At 39.2% G+C, this 20,573-nt stretch overlaps 1 protein-coding gene across 3 annotated transcripts in view; it reads right to left on the bottom strand.

The window, feature by feature from the left end:
* The window catches only part of DPP10 (dipeptidyl peptidase like 10), a 562,528-nt gene that overhangs the window by 26,623 nt on the left and 515,332 nt on the right, over positions 1-20,573 (bottom strand). For all 3 annotated transcript variants that reach the window (XM_087732307.1, XM_087732308.1, XM_087732306.1), the window contains exons 11-16: positions 14,021-14,144; positions 11,848-11,886; positions 10,417-10,524; positions 4,415-4,506; positions 2,816-2,863; positions 1,972-2,093 (exon numbers count right to left, since the gene is read on the bottom strand). In XM_087732307.1, the coding sequence (XP_087588433.1) occupies positions 1,972-2,093; positions 2,816-2,863; positions 4,415-4,506; positions 10,417-10,524; positions 11,848-11,886; positions 14,021-14,144 (533 nt within the window). The remainder of the gene's footprint in view (positions 1-1,971; positions 2,094-2,815; positions 2,864-4,414; positions 4,507-10,416; positions 10,525-11,847; positions 11,887-14,020; positions 14,145-20,573) is intronic.

The raw sequence follows: 20,573 nt of genomic DNA on the forward strand, positions 1-20,573 counted from the left end.
AGTCCAGAGTCCCCCAAGGACTTTTCTGGGCAAATTGCTTTTGTAACAATTCAGTCAGGCTTTTTGTTGTTGGAAAACAAGTGTGTAGGCACGTAGGTGTGGTGTCATCTGTCTCCTTGAAGCGGTTTACCTTGTACACTTACAAGCAACTCCCCACAGAAGAATTTTAATACCTGCTCTATGGTGATGTTGCCATCAACTTTCGTACTGTCAAATATCCGCCCCACCACAGGCATTTTGCAGAGCTGTGGCAGTACATGGGGGCCAGGCTGCTGCCGCAATTGTCAAGCTCTGACAAAACACAAGACAGCACCTCTGAATAACCCCAAGTCGACAACTATACATTAATGTTAGAGGTAGGAAAACTTAATGACGGTGTTTTATCATCCCTGCCCAACACCTGCAGCTTAGGGCAGTCTACTGGTTGCAACTCAGTGGAGTGTAGGTTTAATCCTGGGAGGATGATCTACAGTCTTACCAGCTCAAACAGAGAACGGCCATCTCTAAAGTCACTGAAAGTCATGAGCTTGTGAGCAATTTCATGTGCAACTTCCTACTGGCATCCACATTTTTATATCAAAGGAATACATTAAAAATTACAGGCTGAATATACTTTGCTAAAATAATAACAAGAAGCTATGTTTTTGGGCCCTAGCACACTGCTGATTCAGGGCTAAAAACTCTTCCCAATTTACCAACCCTCCCTCTTGCAGGAATCTGAGACTTTCCCCACAGGGACAATGTCAAGCACAAGGGAAACCCTGCTTAAACTGCGAGGAGCTCATTACTAGTGCAGTCTTTACTCAGAAAAGGGCCTCAGGATTAGCTCTATAACTTCTGCCGCAGCTTTAACCATGTATAAACCATACAGTTGGTATATTTTTTTCTTCTAATCAGCTATGTATTATAGGTGTACTTCCACAAAAAAAAACCCAAACCACAACCTTATTTTAGCCAATATATATTCATAGTTTGTTTGTTTGAATAGATTCAATTCTCAAGCAGGCATGTATTTTATTTTTGTGCAAAAAATGTACAGTTGCAAAAGAAACAGAAAAAATGCATGCAAATAGAATGGGCTATTCACATGTATTTCAGATGAATTGTGTTCTACTCTTTTCAATCTGATGCATGTTGAGCAAAAATACTGGGAGAACGTCTGCAAAATACTGCAAGTTTCAAGGTCAACAGGTCTAGCTTTATTATTGATTGTCTCATGCTTTTCTGAACCTGTTTTTATAATCTTACTTATAGGAACCTGTTTTTATAATCTTACTTATTTATCAGTGCTTATTTCCTGGGTGTAGGTTATAAACTTCTCAGTGTGAGATGGTTCTAGTTTTCTGTTTATACATACCAGCTCTGAAACCAATTGGTGCCATTTAGTGCTAGTGGAAGGGAGCTAACAATAAAAAGCTAAATGTTATTTATTGCAATTCTATTGATAAAGAGGATCTGTCTATGTGCATTAAACTATGGCTGGTTTTTGGTAGATACTCACACATATATATATGCATATGTGGGTGAGTGTGTATAGATATACCTTATGCATACAGTTATACACACATAGAGACATGACGTTACCAGAAAGCAGGACCTCATTTTTTAACTAGGCATAGTTGCACAAGATCAATCCCAATACATACTATAATGAAGCTGTTATGAACTACAGTACCATCACTATAAATTCCACATTTTTTTTGGTGAAGGATTTTTATTCAGGGTAAATTTAAAAGTCAGTGTCCTTTACTAGGACTGAACGGTTAGGATTGGAGCAGTTTTCTGATATCACTTGTTATTTAGCTTTTACAGAGAACATCTTTACTTGCAGTCTTGCAATAAGCTCTGAACAGAACTTCGAGTAATCCAATACTGAGCTAAATGTTAGACTCCAGCCTAATGCACTTCTCAAGGGAATACATTAATTCAGAAGCAAACACGGTACTATTACATGCTGTGTATTTGACTTACCTTTACAGTGCAGTAAAAAATGCCTGTTCATGGGGCTAAACTTTGCACTGAAGTATGTGCACTGGTCTTTCAAGAAGTTGCATGAGAGACACTGACGATTCAATGATCCCACTGTTGATACACTGGGGAAAAAAACGATCAGAAACATTTTCCATAAGAATAAAATACGATAAACCAAGAATTAGCTCATCAGAATGATAAAATTTGTTTCAGTCCCTAAACTTGCCAAAATATCGCTGTCTTCTTTTGTGCCTGATGCAAACTGTTTTCAGATGACTCAGTGGACTACTGTTCTGTAAACTGGGCAATGTGGACAGAATCCAAAACCTGCCCAAAGCAGGACTGGAGTTCCAATAACTAGCAGTGCTGTGGGCTAACAATGTTAGTAGGACACCATAAAAAGCCTCATTAACTTCAGATTTAAGCACTGAAGTTTGTGTAAGGAGGAGGTGCTTTACCTACACACTTTAAACTGCATGATTAGACCCCATAAATATTATTTGTAATTAGAAGATTTTCACTACTTTTAAAAATACAGTCATATTACATGCTTGCATTTAGGTTTAGCTTTTTTAGATGCTTATAAAGGACTAGTGAAGATGTAAGTGGTAAAAACATTTTGTGTCCAAATCTTCTCAGTTTTTTAAAAAATGTAAAATACCATCGGCATTTTTAGTTTTGAAAAACTGTGATTCTTTCCTTGTTACAGCTCAAGTGTACTAATTTTTACATAATATAAATGATTACCCAAGCCCCACAGCAGCAATTAAGCTCACAGAATGTCATCATAGCACTTATGGCTTGGGATGAAGAAGCTGTTAACACAGACCCATGTACTTCTTACCTATGTAGCTGTCTTCCTCTTGGGGATTCTTCAGTGCTTAAGAAATAACTGTGCCCAAAAGATGAACAAAGTTAAACTCAGTTTGGTAAACTGTCTAGTTTGGGTGGTGTTTACAGAAGTGAGAGACGTCATAAATAACAGTTTTTAAAATTAAAAATTCCCAAATATACATGAAGATCAAATACTTATACATAAACCTAAGCTCCACAATTAAACTTAGACCCAGTATACAGAGTAGTTATTTCAGATACTATATGATTTCATATTAAAACAGTGATGAACACAGTACTACATGGTTTCTGTTTAATTCCTGTAATGCCCAGGAGCTCCAGCAGCAACCAGGACCCTTTTCTGCATATTACAAATACAGAAGAGAAAGTTTCTCCTTCACTCCAGGAGTTTGCAGCATAAATTCAAGGAGTAGAAAAAGATCACAATGAAATTATATCATAAATTACAATAGGTCTTATGATACCCGAAAGCCTTTTTGAGTTGTAGAATGACTTTTTCTTCTATCTAGAGACAGAAGCTAGTACCCTAGGCAATGGTTTACAGACAAGGTTGTGTGGGTGGAAAGAGGCTTAGTAGGGCTGCTGCAAGAATATGAAGACAAGTCCTGGTGTGTCCCAGATGAGATCCCCGCAAATTTTCTGCTTGAGAGGCAGAAGGAGAGTAAGAAAGTACTCTCAAGCGGCTGAGACAACCCACACGCAGTCTGCCACCTCTCTGCAGGCTGAGTGCATCCAGACCTCATTTTTCCACCTGAACCTTGGAGAAGTATCAAGAAATTCCCCATGGATATATTTTCAAAACCAATGGAAGGACTGGACAGAAAGGGAATTTCTCCAGTACCAGTGGAGATGATAGGCATTGCTGCAGCCTCAAAAAGGTCCTCGCTGAAAGATCATTTATTTTAAAGAAAATCAGAATTAGACACATCTGTTTATTTTTTGCCATGTGCAGATATACATGAAGACTAACCAAGATCCACTGAAGTTATGTGAAGCCTTCAGATGTTTTGTGTCAGTTCTTCACTGCTCCCAAAAATCACCAAGTATGTGCTGCATTTCCTTCCCACTACAGTGCTAAGATGGGCTTTGGAAAAATTTCTCTCTCAGCGATCTGGGTGAAAATTAGGGGTTTGAATAATTGTTCTATATAATTTGAATTTATGAGATTGAATCACATCCCCAAACGAAGTCCAGAGGTCTCATGCAGCAACCAAGCAAGCCTGAAAACTGAAGATTTGGGGATATTATCAAGTAAAAATTTACTATGATTTTTATGGAATCCAGGAAAGGGCCACTGAAATGCTATTACTGCTGTATTGTGTATTGATTTCTTTTATTTAAAAAACACAGTGAGTCAACTGATATCACGGTATGCTCCTTCTCCCTCTGCATAAAAACACATGCAGTAATACACTGGCAGATAAATTGTCTGACAACTGCATTTTATGTACTTCAGAGTGTAAAATTCATGGTAATGCTCAACAATGAAAGAAATACCGTTACTTAATTTTAGATACTCTATTTCCAGTTAAATGGATTCTACTTTAATAACTCAGATATTTTCATAAACAAAGAGAATGATGCTTACATCTTTTGAGTATTTTCATCATATGCCAGGATTTTGATAACTTCCCAGTTTCCTGATGTCAGGTGTCTCACACTGATTTGTTCACTTTTAGCCTGGAAAGAGATGGAAAATATTAACTTTCACCTTTCTTGTTACATTTTTTTGTCTGCATGTCATTACTGATTACATCTTTTTAAACTTTAATATGCAACATAACATCTTTAAATCACAAACCTCACATTTTGACAGGCCTGAACTTCAAGTATCCTTTCCCTCTCATATATAAACATTTCAAAGTCATGAAAATCATCTCAGTTTCCATCACAACTTTTCTTTCAGTTGCCCACATGCCAACACACAATAGAAGCCCTATACTTCAAGCTTTATTTCTCCTAGTGTTTCTTTTCCTTTAAAGGGGCATAGCAGGGGAATCTAAGTCAGACTCCTGTAACCAAAACTCTGCACCAGAGTATGCTCACCAAGCTTTCATGTTTATCACATGCTTGTACTGAGCAAAGATTACTGCAAAGATGCTGTACCAAGACAGGACACCAACACCAACATCATCCGAGGAGGCAGGCAAACCTCTGCGAGAAATGCACTGCACAAACTCAGACACAGAAGTTCACAGGATCTAAACCTAGTTAAAGCTCCTGCTCCACCATGCACTCTGAAGAAGCCTCTCTTTACCCAGGGTCTATAAGGAGAGTCTAAGAGTAGCCTCCAAATTTTGGCAACTCAACCAAATGCTTACAAGTTGGGGAACATCCCTTGTTCCCTCTCATAAATTGTTTCTATCCCAGTGTGAGCGTAGGAAAATAACTGCTACAAGGGGAAATTCAAAACCTCTCTCAAAGAAAGTGATGGCAGTTTTCTCAGCCAATGCACCAGGAACTGAATTCAGAAACATCAGGATGCAAAGCATATCTGCCATGAGGTAAACCCAAACTCTTTGGCTGGAAGCTGCAGCAGACTCCTCATCAGCCACAGGTTAAAAACAATGAAACCTGAAGACTGAGAAGCTCACTTGAGAGTGCTTCTTAGTGCAAAAGGTAAAATTCTTGCTTAGGCTTCTGAAGGCTAAAACTTCAGCCATGAACATACTCGAAGAGTGTTTTTTCTGTACTAGGGCTATGATGCTTGGCCTGGATACAAAAATTCCTAGTTTTCAAATTGAAGACGAACGTTGTAAAGAAAAGAAGTGATACTTCAGCTTGTATTTCAGCTTTAGTGCATGAAACTGAGCAGCTGGAGTTACAAAGGAGGTCAGAGGGAGGATTTAATGGTGCTTTCTGGCCTTGTGCCCTGTGAATGTGGAGCACCAGTCCATACCTAATCTCAGTGGCCTCAGTGGTTATGTGGCCAACAAAAAGTAATACAGGCAAAGAGTTTTTTTTTTAATCCCTGTGTTTCTGAACCATACCTTGTAAACTCTGAGCTCTACATCAACAGCAGCAACAACTAGGAAGCAGAACATGCTCAAGGACACCTATGAGACATGTCTGGAAATGGCAAGGCTGAAACAAGTGCCTAGAACTGATCTGTTTTCTAACAGATCCACAAAGAAAGAACGGTGTAGTAACTCTATGACAAGTCTTGCATGTACCAGCTGAAATCAGGACGCTGTGCTAGGTGCTGTACATATGTTTAAGGTGACGGTTCCTTTGTTCAGGAAGGTTCTCATATTAAGTGCCGTCCCCACAAATGATTAAAATACAAATTAGTGATTTATTATAAGTGACTATTTCTTCTCTAGAGAGAGAGAAGCTGCAACTATTGAAAGAGATATTTAAATATTGAGATCACAGAATGTAACAAGAAACAGCAATAAAAAGCCCAGCCAAGCGCTAATAAACATGGTTATTTTTCAAGGTTACAGCCATAATACATAATTTATGAAGCTTGCAGGAAGTTCGTGCCTTGATCCATTAAAGTTACTTTATAATTCTTATTTTGTGGTTGGAAAAAGACTTTCTAGAGTTGCAAAACCCCCCAATAAGAAATTTCTAGATACATAACATGATTGAATCCCATTTTGAGATTAGTTTCTTTTAAATATTTCATAAATTACTAAAAGCATTTGAAAACAATAAAACACACATCTAGCCCTCTACATTCAGACAGTAAATAATATATGATAGACAGTAACCTTTTAAACAGTAACCTCCCCTTGCAAGAAGATTTAATTAAATGCTTCTGCTAACCTGCTTTGATTGTACCATTGACACATGCTTTTCTAAGGTACGGTCAAAGAAATGCAGCCCAAGAAGGACAATAATTTCTCAGCACTTGTTGTAACATTGACAAATAAGCCTCAGTGATTAAATTAATCTAAAGCAAGCCATTAAAATTTACTTCTCTGTCACTGTACGTTCGCGTCGGTTCTGTGTTTTAACTTTCCTGCACTTGGAGGCTGATGTAGAATGAAGCCCCAGTTGTGAAAGAGGTGGCAGTCACCGACCTGCTCCTCCACCTGGATGCGCACAAGTCCATGGGCCCAGATGGGATCCACCCAAGGATACTGAGGGAGCTGGCAGAGAAGCTGGCCAAGCCACTCTCCATCATTTATCAGCAGTCCTGGTCAACCAGCAAGGTCCCAGATAACTGGAAGCTAGCAAATGTGATTCTCCTCTACAAGAAGGGTGGGAAGGAGGATCTTGGGAACTACAGGCCTGTCAGCCTGACCTCGGTGCCAGGGAAGGTCATGGAGCAGATCATCCTGAGTGCCATTACGCAGCATGTGTGGGACAACCAGAGGATCAGGCTTGGCCAGCATGGGTTTATGAAAGGGAGGTCCTGCTTCACTAACCTGATCTCCTTCTATGACAAGGTGAACCGCTTAGTGGATGAGGGGAAGGCTGTGGATGTTGCCTACTTAGACTTTAGTAAGGCCTTTGACACTGTCTCCCACAGCATTCTCCTGGAGAGACTGGCTGCTCACGGCTTGGATAAGCACGCTCTGCGCTGGGTTAAAAACTGGCCGGACGGCCGAGCCCAGAGAGTGGTGGTGAATCGAGTCAAATCCAGTTGGCGGCTGGTCACGAGTGGTGTTCCCCAGGGCTCAGTACTGGGGCCGGTCCTGTTCAATATCTTCATTGATGATCTGGATGAGGGGATTGAGTGCACCCTCAGTAACTTTGCAGACGACACCAAGCTGGGTGGGAGCGTTGATCTGCTGGAGGGTAGGAAGGCCCTGCAGAGGGACCTGGACAGGCTGGATCGATGGGCCGGGGCCAACTGTATGAGGTTCAACAAGGCTCAGTGCCGGGTCCTGCACTTGTGTCACAACAAACCCATGCAACGCTACAGGCTTGGGGAGGAGTGGCTGGAGAGCTGCCTGGCGGAAAAGGACCTGGGGGTGTTGGTTGACAGCCGCCTGAACATGAGCCAGCAGTGTGCCTAGGTGGCCAAGAAGGTCAATGGCATCCTGGCTTGTCTCAGGAATAGTGTGGCCAGCAGGACCATGGAGGTGATAGTGCCCCTGTACTCGGCACTGGTGAGGCCGCACCTCGAGTCCTGTGTTTAGTTTTGGGCCCCTCATTACAAGAAGGACATCGAGGTCCTTGAGTGTGTCCAAAGAAGGGCAATGAAGCTGGTGAAGGGTCTAGAGAACAAGTCTTATGAGGAGCGGCTGAGGGAACTGGGGTTGTTTAGCCTGGAGAAGAGGAGGCTGAGGGGAGACCTTATTGCTCTCTACAACTACCTGAAAGGAGGCTGTAGCCAGGTGGGTGTCAGTCTCTTCTGCCAAGTAACAAGGGATAGGATGAGAGGAAACAGCCTCAAGCTGCACCAGGGGAAGTTTAGGTTGGATATTAGGAAAAACTTCCTTCACCGAAAGGGTAGTCAGGCATTGGAACAGGCTGCCCAGGGAAGTGGTTGAGTCCCCATCCCTGGAGGTATTTAAAAGAAGGGTAGATGTGGTGCTTAGGGCCATGGTTTAGTGGTGGACTTGGCAGTGCTAGGTTAATGGTTGGACTTGATGATCTTAAGGGTCTTTTCCAACCTTAATGATTCTATGATTCTATGATATCTGTACTGAGTAGTACAGAGAAGTAAGAAGAATCTGAATGCCAAATTCCAACGTTATCTGAGCTCCATCACAAAAAAACTGTGATCATCTGGGTACCAGTGATTTGCCAACTGCTTTAAATTCTGCAGGGCACCTGTTACGCCACTGTGGCTCTTACAAGGTGTGACAAACATCTGATGTGACAAAAGACATTATGTGCAATGGTTAATATAATTTTTATGCCTCCATGTTTGCTTTAGAAATAATGGACAATCAGATTAATGCGGTGTGTAAAAACACATCATATAAACACATTTCCTGTCTTTTATTGCTCTATATCAGCCCCATTACCACACATAAGAATGTTCCTTATTGATGAATAATGGTTGATACATGGGATATCACATTTCCTCTTTTTCTCAGGACCAGCAATATACTTAAAGCCAAATTTGTCCTTGGTGATACCATTCAGACTTGTTTATTCATGGTGATGGTCAAAATAGAAGTATTTTTTATTTTTGGAGCTGTACAGTACTCAGGGCTCAAATTCTGCCTAAAAGGGACAGATTACTAAACTCTTAATCATAAACTTGACTTTAAACATTATTCTGGTGGGATTAAAACATGTATTTAAAAGTAGGTATATATTTAATTATCTTATTGAATAGCAATGGGCTTAATCTTTTAGTTAATATTTTCCTGAATTAGGATCAAATTTCCTGGGCCCTTTAGTAGTGAAAAACATCAGAGCCTACAGGTTTAAGGCAAATTTGATTGTATCTGTAATATCCTTGGGAATGCTCCAAGTTAATTTTCAGATCTACATCATTATTATTTCACACATTTTAAAGATACTTATTCATATTGGGAAACAAACCAAAATAAGACTTGATTGACTAAATAGTTTTGTTTTGGTGTGAATTTTTGTGTGGTTACTATATTAATATACCTTTATCAGATCATCATCTGAGTTACTGTCTTCTTTAGAAGACAGAATTTGACATGTCTTTGATCCCTTTTTTCTTGTCTGGTTCTTTCTTGATATATTTACTCTAGTGAATGAGCATCTTGTTCTTGCTTCTTCAGGTTAAATTTTCATTAAAGTTCTTTTGCCCTTTTTCTGTCTGCAGTATACTGTGAACGTATTTCAGACTTAATAATGTTCATACCAGAACGCTGTCATAAAGAGAGACAATAGAGTTGCCTGGTGCCAAGTCTGCTATTTTGATGGTTTGGGTACCTTGATAATCCCTCCTATGTCATATGGCTCTGCTAAAGTACCTGGATTAATGCTCTGCCGATTTAAATAGATGCCTTGGAGTGTTCCGTTCCAGGGCATAATTTCCTTTATTAGTTCATCACAACTTCATACTGGTGACCTTCAAAGTCATAGTGCAAATTTATCTTCTTTCAGCTTCTTCTTTAGAAAAAGCAATGACCCTGGGAAGTGGAAGCCACTGGAAAATGTTGCAAAGGGTAATAAAAGAGTCCTAATTTTCACAAAATTTTAAGTTTTGGTTATTGCTTCCCTTTACTGTTGCGTGTAAGACCAGAATTATGAATATTCTGAACTGACATTTAAAATTATGCTTATGCATATACAGTGTAGATAAAGAGGGTAAAATGATAATTTCTACAGGTCTCTTGAATTTCTGTGGCTATAAAAAAATTATTATTGTCAGAAGGGTTTAACAAGAAAACATCTCTGCTTGTCTGCAGAGGTACAAAGAAAACATGAAATCTTCCAGAGAGAATACTTTGGAAGTACCTCTCATTTACAGACCTTCTGTGCCACCACAGCAGAGGTCTAAAAAAAGAGAGTGAGCTCCACTTATGCTGCAAGAAGTTATAAATATGTCCCTCTGCACCAAGTGACAACCTGGACAGGACAAATGATCACGACACAAGTGTTCAGACTCTACTGAAGTGCAAGCCTTTGCTTGGGTCGTGTGTCCTCAGTAAAAGTCCTAGATGACCACTAGGATATTAAAAATAGCCTGAACCAAAACCTTACCTGAACAATAAACATGGCTATGTGGTGAAATTCGCCCCGGCCTCCCTGCTTCACTGGGACAGTCATGAAGAACTTACTGCCATCCTTGGAGAAAACTGGTTCTTCATTCTATAAATTTAAGATTGTGTTAGCTTGTCACACTTTCCATTAAACTTCTTAAGAAAACATCAGCTTAGGTTTTTTGTCTCCTTGGTTTTGGTCGTTGCTGTACTCGTAAGACTGGAGAAAAATCCTCAGATTTTAAATATATTCTGCTAAGATTAACAAAAATGTGGTGGCTAAAGGTAAATGTAGTTCATGCTAATAGTTACTATTGTGCAATCTTGTCCTAAAGCATGGGTTATAGCCCTTGCAAAACTCTTCCTCCCAATGAAAAGTTTGGTAGTCTGATCCCTAACGCAGCAGAACTTTCCAGGATACATTCCTTTACAGACATATAATTAATGACAGAGATAAGTCCTACTAGTGATGAGGAGAACAAATGTTTCCATGATCTGGACTCAGCAAAACATTACCAAGTACACGCTTAGCACTCACTGAGTTTGATAAAGTTGTATGGAAAAAATAAGCACATTGAAGTGATATTCTGAACCATGGTCTTACCATAAATTGTAGCCTGATGTGATACCATCTCTCCATGTCTAACTTTACACAGAAATATTAAAGGAAAATGGCTTGCTATAAAAGCGTAGATTTTTTAAAATGATTTCTCATTTGCACATTGCAAAATGAAGCCTGAAATGTATTTTAAATAGAATGTGTTTCATCCATTTATTGGATAGCTTTTCTGAAACTATGAAAATGGAATCATTTGCTGACATATTAGTTCAACATATTGTTCTGGGTATGAATTTAGAAATATTCTTATGCATTCCAATTATAGCCGGTATGACCTCTAATCTTTGAACTCCTTTGTGTTTAATTTGGTGAGGTTATTTTTTAATCAGAAAAAAATCTGCACAGTATATAGGTCACGCTTGGAATGGGACTCGTCTGATCTGTCTTTAACCATCCAAGAGTTAGGTAGTTAATCAGGTGGTCATCTAAGTGCTTACTTAACTGAATGCAGGGATTGGAAACTGAAGGGGACATTGCCTCTGAAACCCAGACACGTGTCTCAGTTCAAAGGGCTGAACTGGTCACTGGAAGTGTGTATTTCTTTCCCCCACTGACATGGTCAGCTAGATAGCGAAATGTCCTTTGTGTGATGCTAAGTGACAGGATTCCCACTAGCAGAGAAACAAGCTGCCATCTGAATGTTTACACAGATACTGCTATAATCCTCGGCTGTTAAATTAATTTAGGAACCTAAAAAGTATTCAATTTTAAAACAAATGGATTTTAATCGCTTATAAAATAACATATAATTAAATAAAAATGTCAATGAAGCAATTACACATTATACACCCAGAAACAGCATTTATACTATACCTGTTTAGGAAGCCACAGGTCTGACTGCATTTCATATTTCTAAAAAAGAAAAAAAATTGTTTTCATGGAATACCTATAGATCAAAACTATTTCCCACATTCAGCAAAAGGTCTCTAGCTATTTCGTGGTTTTTTTGCTGCTGTGTTCTAGTCTTCACATCTCTTCATTGGCACTTACAGTGAAACAAATGATAATTTAATTACAAAGTCAGCTGCTTTATTCAGAGTTTTTGGTAGAACACCACAGGGGACCTAAGAATGCCTTTTTCAGACCTTTCTGAATAGCTATCAAGAAGCTTTATGCAGGCAGTTCTATTTGTTTTTTACCTCTAGGCATCATCTGACAACTGGATATTTTAGGTCCTTCATCAACACTGGGCAAACAGCCAGCATCAAGCTCAAAGTGTGAGACCTTTTCAAATCACAATCCCTTGCTTTAATGGGTTGTAGTCTGGCATTAGTGAAGAGAAAAAAAAAATGCAAACAATTGGTTTTTATTGGTCACACTTATATTTCACATCATGCCATCTAAAAAAAAAACCAAATACCATGCACATGTTGTTGGAAAAAAATATAGAATATACGTCAACTGTTGTAAATTGTCACAGTCGCACTGAAGTCATGAAAATTTATTAGCTATAGAAGCATCTTACATATATCTGGCCTGAAAAATGAAAAATCTGTAGCTACTGTAGCAGCTGGCTTTATACAGTACTTTTTGGAATTGAGAACATGTGCAAAATGCTAAAAAAAATTTTAAAAAATGATAGGTTTACAGTTGAAAGCAAATGGTCTGATACAATGTTAAACTCTCACAATATGGCCTTTCCTCGTCCATTACTGAATTTAAGAGCATCACCTCATCCCAGCGGAGGAACTGTCCAGCGTTACAAGCCTGAGCCCTGTCTGAGCTGGGCTCGCTACGGTGACACTGCATCGCTATCCTCCCTCACCCACCTGCAAGGTCCTTTCCTGAACTTTATTTCTTCTGGAGTGGGACTTCTCAATCTCTCTCTCTTTTATATTACGTCCTGGGTTACAGCTCCCTGGACACCTACTTCAGACAAGTCCAATTGACCTTGGAGCACACAAGGGTTTCCTTTCAGAAGCGACTGCTCACAGTGGTTCCTGACCGACTTTCTTAATAAAAGGGCACAAGGCTTGCAGGAACCATGTAAAAAGCAACCCAATGAACAAATCTCCATGTTCACAATTTTAATTCATAGTCTGGGGATTTATTCGCAGTTTCTGAGTCAGGAAAAGCAACCTGCACTATGTAGCAAAAGAAGCAGACAAGCTCAGAAATCATCTCTAACACTTTCACATGACTGACTTCAGTAGCAGACACTGATGGGATCCTTTTGACTCAGGGGACAAACTTAGACTTATGTTAATCACTCATAACCATTTACACTGCCAAATTACACCCTCTACTTTGGAGCATCTGTTGGTACTGATATTAGCACATATAGAAAATATTTATACTTCTAGCTGGTTCTGGGAAGAGATTGTGACTCAGAATGGGAAACTGGCCAACTACATTCCAGATGAAAGACTGACTGTGAAAATGGAGAGATGTAATGCAGCAGTGTCAGAAGTCAACGTCTGGGTCAAGGGGTGGGATGTGGCTGGATTCAAATAGAAAAATGTATTTCAGCTTGACTTACGTTCAAAATGGAATATTCCCATTGCTTTTCAATTTTCTTTTTTTCTAAAGTTATTTAATTCTGCTATCAAATTTGCAGGAATTATCAGAATTTTACATGTTTTTTCTTAAACATATGTAAGCTGAGAGAGATAGAAAGATCTGAAATAAAACTCTGTAGGGGGAGAGAGGAGAAACCAGGCAGCTGAAAATATCCGACGGAAGATAAGCTTGTCACTGTGCTAGCTATACCCAAAGTACAAGATGTTCAGCAACTGCAGTTTCCACTGAAGTTAATGAATGAACAAAGCTTAGTAATTCTGAAAATGTCACTCAAAGTTGCTAATTGCATGAAATCATTTCACCAGATTTGGAATTTTCTCACATCTATTTCCTCCCTGTTGACTAATTATATTCAGCTTGCAACCACTGCATCTGCAAACTGATTTCCAAAAATCTTTTTCTGAATATGAAAACAAAATGCAGGAAGAAACCTTGAAAAGGGAGCTTAGGAAAAAATCTGACTTACCCTGCTGCAAGCCCCAGTTGTGGTTTCACAAACCGTAAGGATGGAGATATTCTGAGGTCTGTTTAACCATCTCACCACAGCTTTGGTGTTGCTTACCCATTTCACCATGGTGATGTAATATTCCCTAAGTAAACATTTGAAAATACCGTGTTCAGATCATTCCTGTTTCAGATTAGACATTTTTTGTTTAAAAATTATACAGTTCATCAAATGCTGGATTTGTACTGCATGACAGCGTCAGTACTGAGGATGGAGAAAATAACCCCAAATGCTGTGTTCCTACAGGTGAGAAGGCTCAGTCCTAGTGTGCTGTTCTGGGAAATTTGTACTCCATTAGTACCTCCTTCTCAGCCATTTGTAATATATAAACTTTACCAAATGCGAAGCATATACTTGTGAAACATCTGTTTGCAAATATACATGAATCATGTACTGGCCGGACAGCTTAAAAATGAACACTAAATTCCAACAGAAGCCAGTATTTTCCCATACCAAATACCTTCAGAAGACACACATTTTTTCAAAAAAATCCAGCCCTACTGCCAAACTACAAAAAAAAAAGATCTGTAATGTTAGAGGGCAGGCAAGAGCACTTTAAAATGTCACTTGTTATAAAATAACAAGTATTTCATAATGGGACTTCTGCATAAAGGGAAGTCACACCCAGTATCAGTGCGTGTCAGCTTTCATTTTAACAAATAGCTCATAATATCAGAAAAATTGTCTGTCCCTCAACAACGTGGCTGAGCAAGGGAGGTTTCCTAGCACAGACTAATGGTACGGAGTATCTGCCTCCCTCCTCCCAAACTCCTGTTAGGCTGTCAGATGGGATGTTACAGAGGAAGACCTGTTGCAGCTTGTCATCCCAGCCAGGCTATTTGCTTCACTTCTCTTCTCGTGGCAGCTGGCAGCTTTCACAGTCCAGCAGAGTTATGTGCAACAGTGGAGCGGACGTGTCTGGAAACTCAGCCCCCCTTTAAAACAAGGGTCTTGGCTTGCATATGATTAGGCTTTTAATCTAATACTGATGGAGATCTCATTACTCTTTGACAACACATATTTAATTATGCATTCAAAAGACTTCTTACTAGATCAAAGAGGCTAAGCAGTGCCAACAGCAAAGGTGTGTACAACTCTGGTGCTGCGCACAGGAGACGCAGCAGACAACAATTCGCTGCAGCTTCACCCAGCCTTGGTCTGGTGCTGTACTTGAAGAACATAGCTGAACAATGCAATATGCCCAACTTCCTTTTAGCTTTTATGTTTGACTTTTAGTAAGATAGATATTTTCACATGTGGATACCAGAATGATGACTAGAAATGGTGACTTCAGGTATATTCTGAGTCTAATACTTACATTTTCGTTTAAAAAGTTTTTTGACTTACTGAGGAGCAAATACATATGCCAAAAATAACACAAGATCTAACGCAAGACCAGGTGACACAGCCAACAAAGCAATGATCCAACAAAGCAACCAAAGAGCGCAACACCAAATCTCAGGTAACTGGTTCCCCATAGCAGAACTCAAGAAATAAGAGCTGAAAACTTCTCTCTCTGCAGTTGTGCCTTCATAAGGCCATCCAAAACCACTGCAACTGTGCATACGGAAGCCCGAAGACAGCCAAAAGGAAATGTTCAAAACATATATATAAGGACTGTCTCCCTCTACCGGTACTTAGACACCAAGGTAAGACAGCATCCACTGACAACAAAGCCCAAATTATCCCAGAACCAAATTCTACAAAACAGGGCCTGAGCTGTTCCATTTGAAAAAGTCTTCAGTGAGGGATGGAAACAGGAGATTTAATCATTCAGAATCCAGCTGACATAGTAATTAATAGTCCAAATCAAACCATAACATCATCTTCCATCACTGACATAAACTCCTTGATCACTGATCAAGCAGATCATTTAAAAATTCCTTTTTTTCCCTGCTTTCATCAGCTATGCATAAAAACATGTTCAAATTTCACTACATTATGATTTGTTTATCGGGAGTGTAGTATACTGTATGTACATATGTAGAAACACATACCCTTATGAAATTAAATACTGTCTCCAGGTAATGTTCCTTTGTAATTCACAGTTTTGCAGTTAATCTACTGTTTCATATATACAGTGCACATACACACACACACAGAGTAGTGTTGTCGCAGGTCGACAGATATAACCAAGTCAAAGTTTGTAGAAGAAAATCTTATGTTTTATTAGATTGGCTGATACAGTTGAATAAAAAAAAGAGAAGCCTGCAGGGCAAAAACTGGTTTAGTTCTGGGGAAGCTGCTATCAGTTTGTGTCTCCAAACTTATCAGGCTTTTTTTGCAACTAATCTATTGTTCTAGTAATGAAAATAAGCACTCTTGCTTTCCCTCCAGACCCAAATACACAAATTTACTACGATTACTAGACCCTCTGCATCTGTACATACATTAAATTTCCTCACAACATCACTTTAAAGAGGAAAGATTATGATTGCTTTCTGGACAAAGGACTGAAGTCAAGATATTAAATAAAAATTTACACTCAATATGATACTCATTTAATTAGGTGCTCTACAGCACTTTGCATGTTCAGAGAACTCTCATCCTTGTTTGGGAACATTTCTTAAATCAGACTGTGGATTAATTTACTGCATGTCTGAAGAGTAACAAACACAATTACTGATCACCTGTGGAATGTTAGTTTAACCTCATTGTATCACACAGGGGCTGTGTGGCAGAGACAGAATCCAGTTTTAGCATTCAATTGGCCTAATAAGAGCAGACTTTTCTCTCTTGCTGTGGCTTGTTTTATTCAAGCTGTGTCTCCTCACCCCACTCCTAACTTTCTTTTTCCTACACTTTGTGTAGCCGGTTCCAGGGTTTTCCTTATTGACCCCTTTTCTCACAGCAGGGCCACTATAAGATGATCATGGGAACCATAAAACCCGTTTGTTGATATCCATCTCCTCTGTCCTCACCATCTCACCAACTCTCAGGGTTTCCAGTGAAATCCCTGATTGTCAAGAAAACCTCATTCAATCCCTGCCTCATAGACCTGCCTTTTTGCTTTTTAGCCAGTCCCCATTTCATGGTCTAATCAAGTTTTCATCTCAGGCTTTTTAGAGTCTCTTCCCTCTCATCTGCCCTAGGATTTTTTCCTTTCGAATTCCAGAGATAGCTTTCCTCTTTATTCTGTATAAAAGCAGACAGAAAACACTGAAAACACAGAAAAGGCAGTTTCCTTCTACAACATCTCATGATCAGTCAATATTGAAGGAGTCAATATTGAAATATGACTCACTTTATTCTAAGTTGGATTGAACCAGGCAATGCATAAAAACAAGAGCTTCAAGCTCCTTGACCAGTCAGAGACCTACTTCTGATTCCACATTCAGTATTTAAATCTGTTGCTTTGTTGCTTGTTCAAATTGGCCTAAGGCAATTATATACGGTAATCAGTATAAAGAAGGTACAGCTTTCCCTTAGGCCTGTGAACCAGGAACATGCCATGTACACAGTCAGCTCAACAGCAGGAGCTGGAACATCTCACGTGTGCCGAGGAGGTGCTGCACACCAAGAAAAGTCAGGTCTTGGGGACAGACGGGGGTGGACGATACTCAGTGAGAAAAAAATTTCCAACTGTAGGTGTTAAGAAAGCAAATGTCTTTCCTGAGCATATGGCAATTAACTTTTTTCCAAAGACTTGTAACTTGATGAAATCTTGATGCATTTTTCACTGCTGATAAAAACCATGTTAAATATCAAAGGTGTTTATCATCCTTTGCCAAGCCTGAAGACCCAATTTTTTTTAATCTTTCTTTCTTATAGAATGTTTTCCTTTATTTTGATTATCTCAGTTGATATGCAGTTCTATGGAAGTAGTTTAACAGCTTGCTAATACATTTATCATCACTCAAGAATGTCTAGCACGTCTTGTTTCACTTGTAAGTTTTGGGATGCTTGTAACTAGAAAGATATATATGTGTATCGTGCTGGCTGTTATTGTAAGTGCTTAGCAAAGTCAACAGAGACAATAAGCTGAACAAAGGAAAGGGATTTGCACTGCATTACACTGGAAGCATAGTCACAATGATAATTAAATTTGAACATTAGATACTTAGATTTGAAATAGACAGACTAACCTCACAGGAAAAAAAAAAAACAAACAACACAGTTTTAAACTTTGAAATAAGAAACTCTTCAAGAAAAAGAGTCAAACTTTTCAACTTCATACCTTTCACGATAATGAAGAAATCTGCTCTAACTTTAACCCAGTGAGCTGATTATGAAAGAAATCTGCTTATAAGAATAGCTGGAAGACATTTAATATTTATGGCAATGGAAAAAGGAACCTTAGTTTTGATGTTGGTATTAATAATTTGGGTTTGGATAATAAATACAACAGGGTTCAGCTAAAGAGAGCCAACCTAGTACATTCACTAGTTTGCTGGCAGGTTGTTATCTAAGAAGGTAAACAACAGAAACTTGCCCCACGCGCAATGCTCTAGAGTATTTACTATATTCTTAAATTATTTATATTGTTAAGTATTGAAAAGCATACAAGGATTTACAGATACTAATAGAAAATGTCATTCTCAGAAACACACATGGAAAACAACACAAACTGAGACCTGACCTGCAAGACAGCTAAGATAACTACAGTTTGTCCGTATTTTGGTTGAATATACTTGACTAAGTACTACGCATACATTGATGTTTTCTGTACTCCAGTTTTCTTCTGAGACTAAGTCACAGGTAGTCATTTGGAAGGAGCTTTTCTAGCTTGCCTTCCCATGGGTGCTGGCAGCCACCATCTGAGCCAGGTTAACAAGCTCTGCTCCCCATTTCCTTGCAGCCATGGGCCCTGGCCACGACCATCTTGGTAGCCCACTGATGGACTCTCATCATCCCTCTTGAATCCCCAAATTGGTTACAGGCAATGGACAGAGCAACATCCCTCAGGCTGCTGGCCACACTTCTCCTAGACCAGGGTCCAGCCTTGGTGACAAGCAGCGTGTGCTGTTGTCTCCCATTCGGCCCCAAGCACAAATCCCTCGGCAGGACGGCTGGGCAGGCAGCCGGGTCCCAGCCCCTGCTGACCCAGGGGCTTGTCCTGGCCCATGTGCAGAACTTGCATTTCTTCCCACTGAACAGGAAAGGGAATAATCAATAAATACCTTGGCATTGTGTGGGAAGGTTTCAATAAGATAAAGCATGTGAATATATTTTTATCCTGTAGGCTTTGGCTGAATACATTACAGACATTTGCTGTAAGGTATGATAGTGAATTAATCCTTTACATTAACCTTGTGAGACAGGTATTGTTATTGCCAAGTTACAGAAGAGGGGAGGGGCAGAAGTGTGAAAGAAGTGACTAGACATAAAATATCTAAGAAAAGCTGAAAGTAAACCCCAGTTTTTTTAATATCAAATTGCACACCCCTCCATCTTTCCCATTCCCAGTTAGAATCAAATAAGCTTTCTATTCCAAAGCAAGGCTCAGATAAACTGGTTGCCAGAAGTATAAAACAAACCTTTCTAGATTCAAAAGGTGATTTCAAACTGGAAGTACATAAATATCCAAATGATTTTGTTGATTTGGAAATGCACGGATAATAAAAACATTGGTGAGGCTTATAAGAGCATTATTTGAATTCATGCAAACTCAATTTCTTAAGTGTTTCCAGTTCTATTAAAAACGATTAATTAAAACCAATAAAAATTATTTAAATTTATTGTACAAAGTCAGAAGGGTCTGACTGTATATTTCAGTCTCTTTAAAAGCAGGTATATATGAAATGAGAATGGGGACATATAGCATTTTTTCAGGCATTTAAATACTTACTTGGAAAAAGTAAGAAAAAGGACTGACTTAATTTCTTGCAGTGCATTTTAAAACTACCTGGTCAGCAGTGGCCGGGAATAGTGCAGAGCCAATGCAGCTTGCTCACTGTGGCTGAGAATGGGGAAAGCAAACAGTGGATGACTCCCATGCTGAGACTTTCGAGAGCCAATACACAGTTCTAGCAGAAAAATCTTTTCATCATGTATGGAAGCACAGCTGTACTCTAATAATTCAACTGCAACTTCTTTCATGTGTTATTTCATGTCTTCTCTGTCTTAGCAATTTTCACTTCGGAAAAGAAATGAAATTTTTCTGCCTGACAGGTCTAAATTCAAGCATGGGGTTTGAAAAATCAGCCTACATTATTTCTATACCTTATACCTAAATATCACCAGTTACAAGGATTCTTCAGGTGTCCTAAGGTACAGTGGTTTGAACTGACTGCTTGCACACCACATCGCTTTTTCAAGATTTGCAGCAGGAGGTATAAGCTTTCCAACTGGAACTTCAGGAGCTAGCAGTGTACGAATGCACACACATTTCATCTTACATGTATATTGGCTTTCTAGGACTAATGAGAAAAAAAAAAACCTGCAGTGCAAAATCATGTTTGCAACTGAAGAAAACATAATGTAATTGTATACACAGAATGGAAACCCCAAGGGCGAAACAGTAATTGCAGAGAATACAACTACATGTTTAAAGGAAGACTGGCTGTCTTTTTGT

This window comes from Nipponia nippon, unplaced genomic scaffold (genome assembly GCF_047370975.1).
Source record: "Nipponia nippon isolate SJK-2023a ecotype South Korea unplaced genomic scaffold, ASM4737097v1 scaffold_5, whole genome shotgun sequence".
NCBI classification, from domain to species: Eukaryota; Metazoa; Chordata; class Aves; order Pelecaniformes; family Threskiornithidae; genus Nipponia; species Nipponia nippon.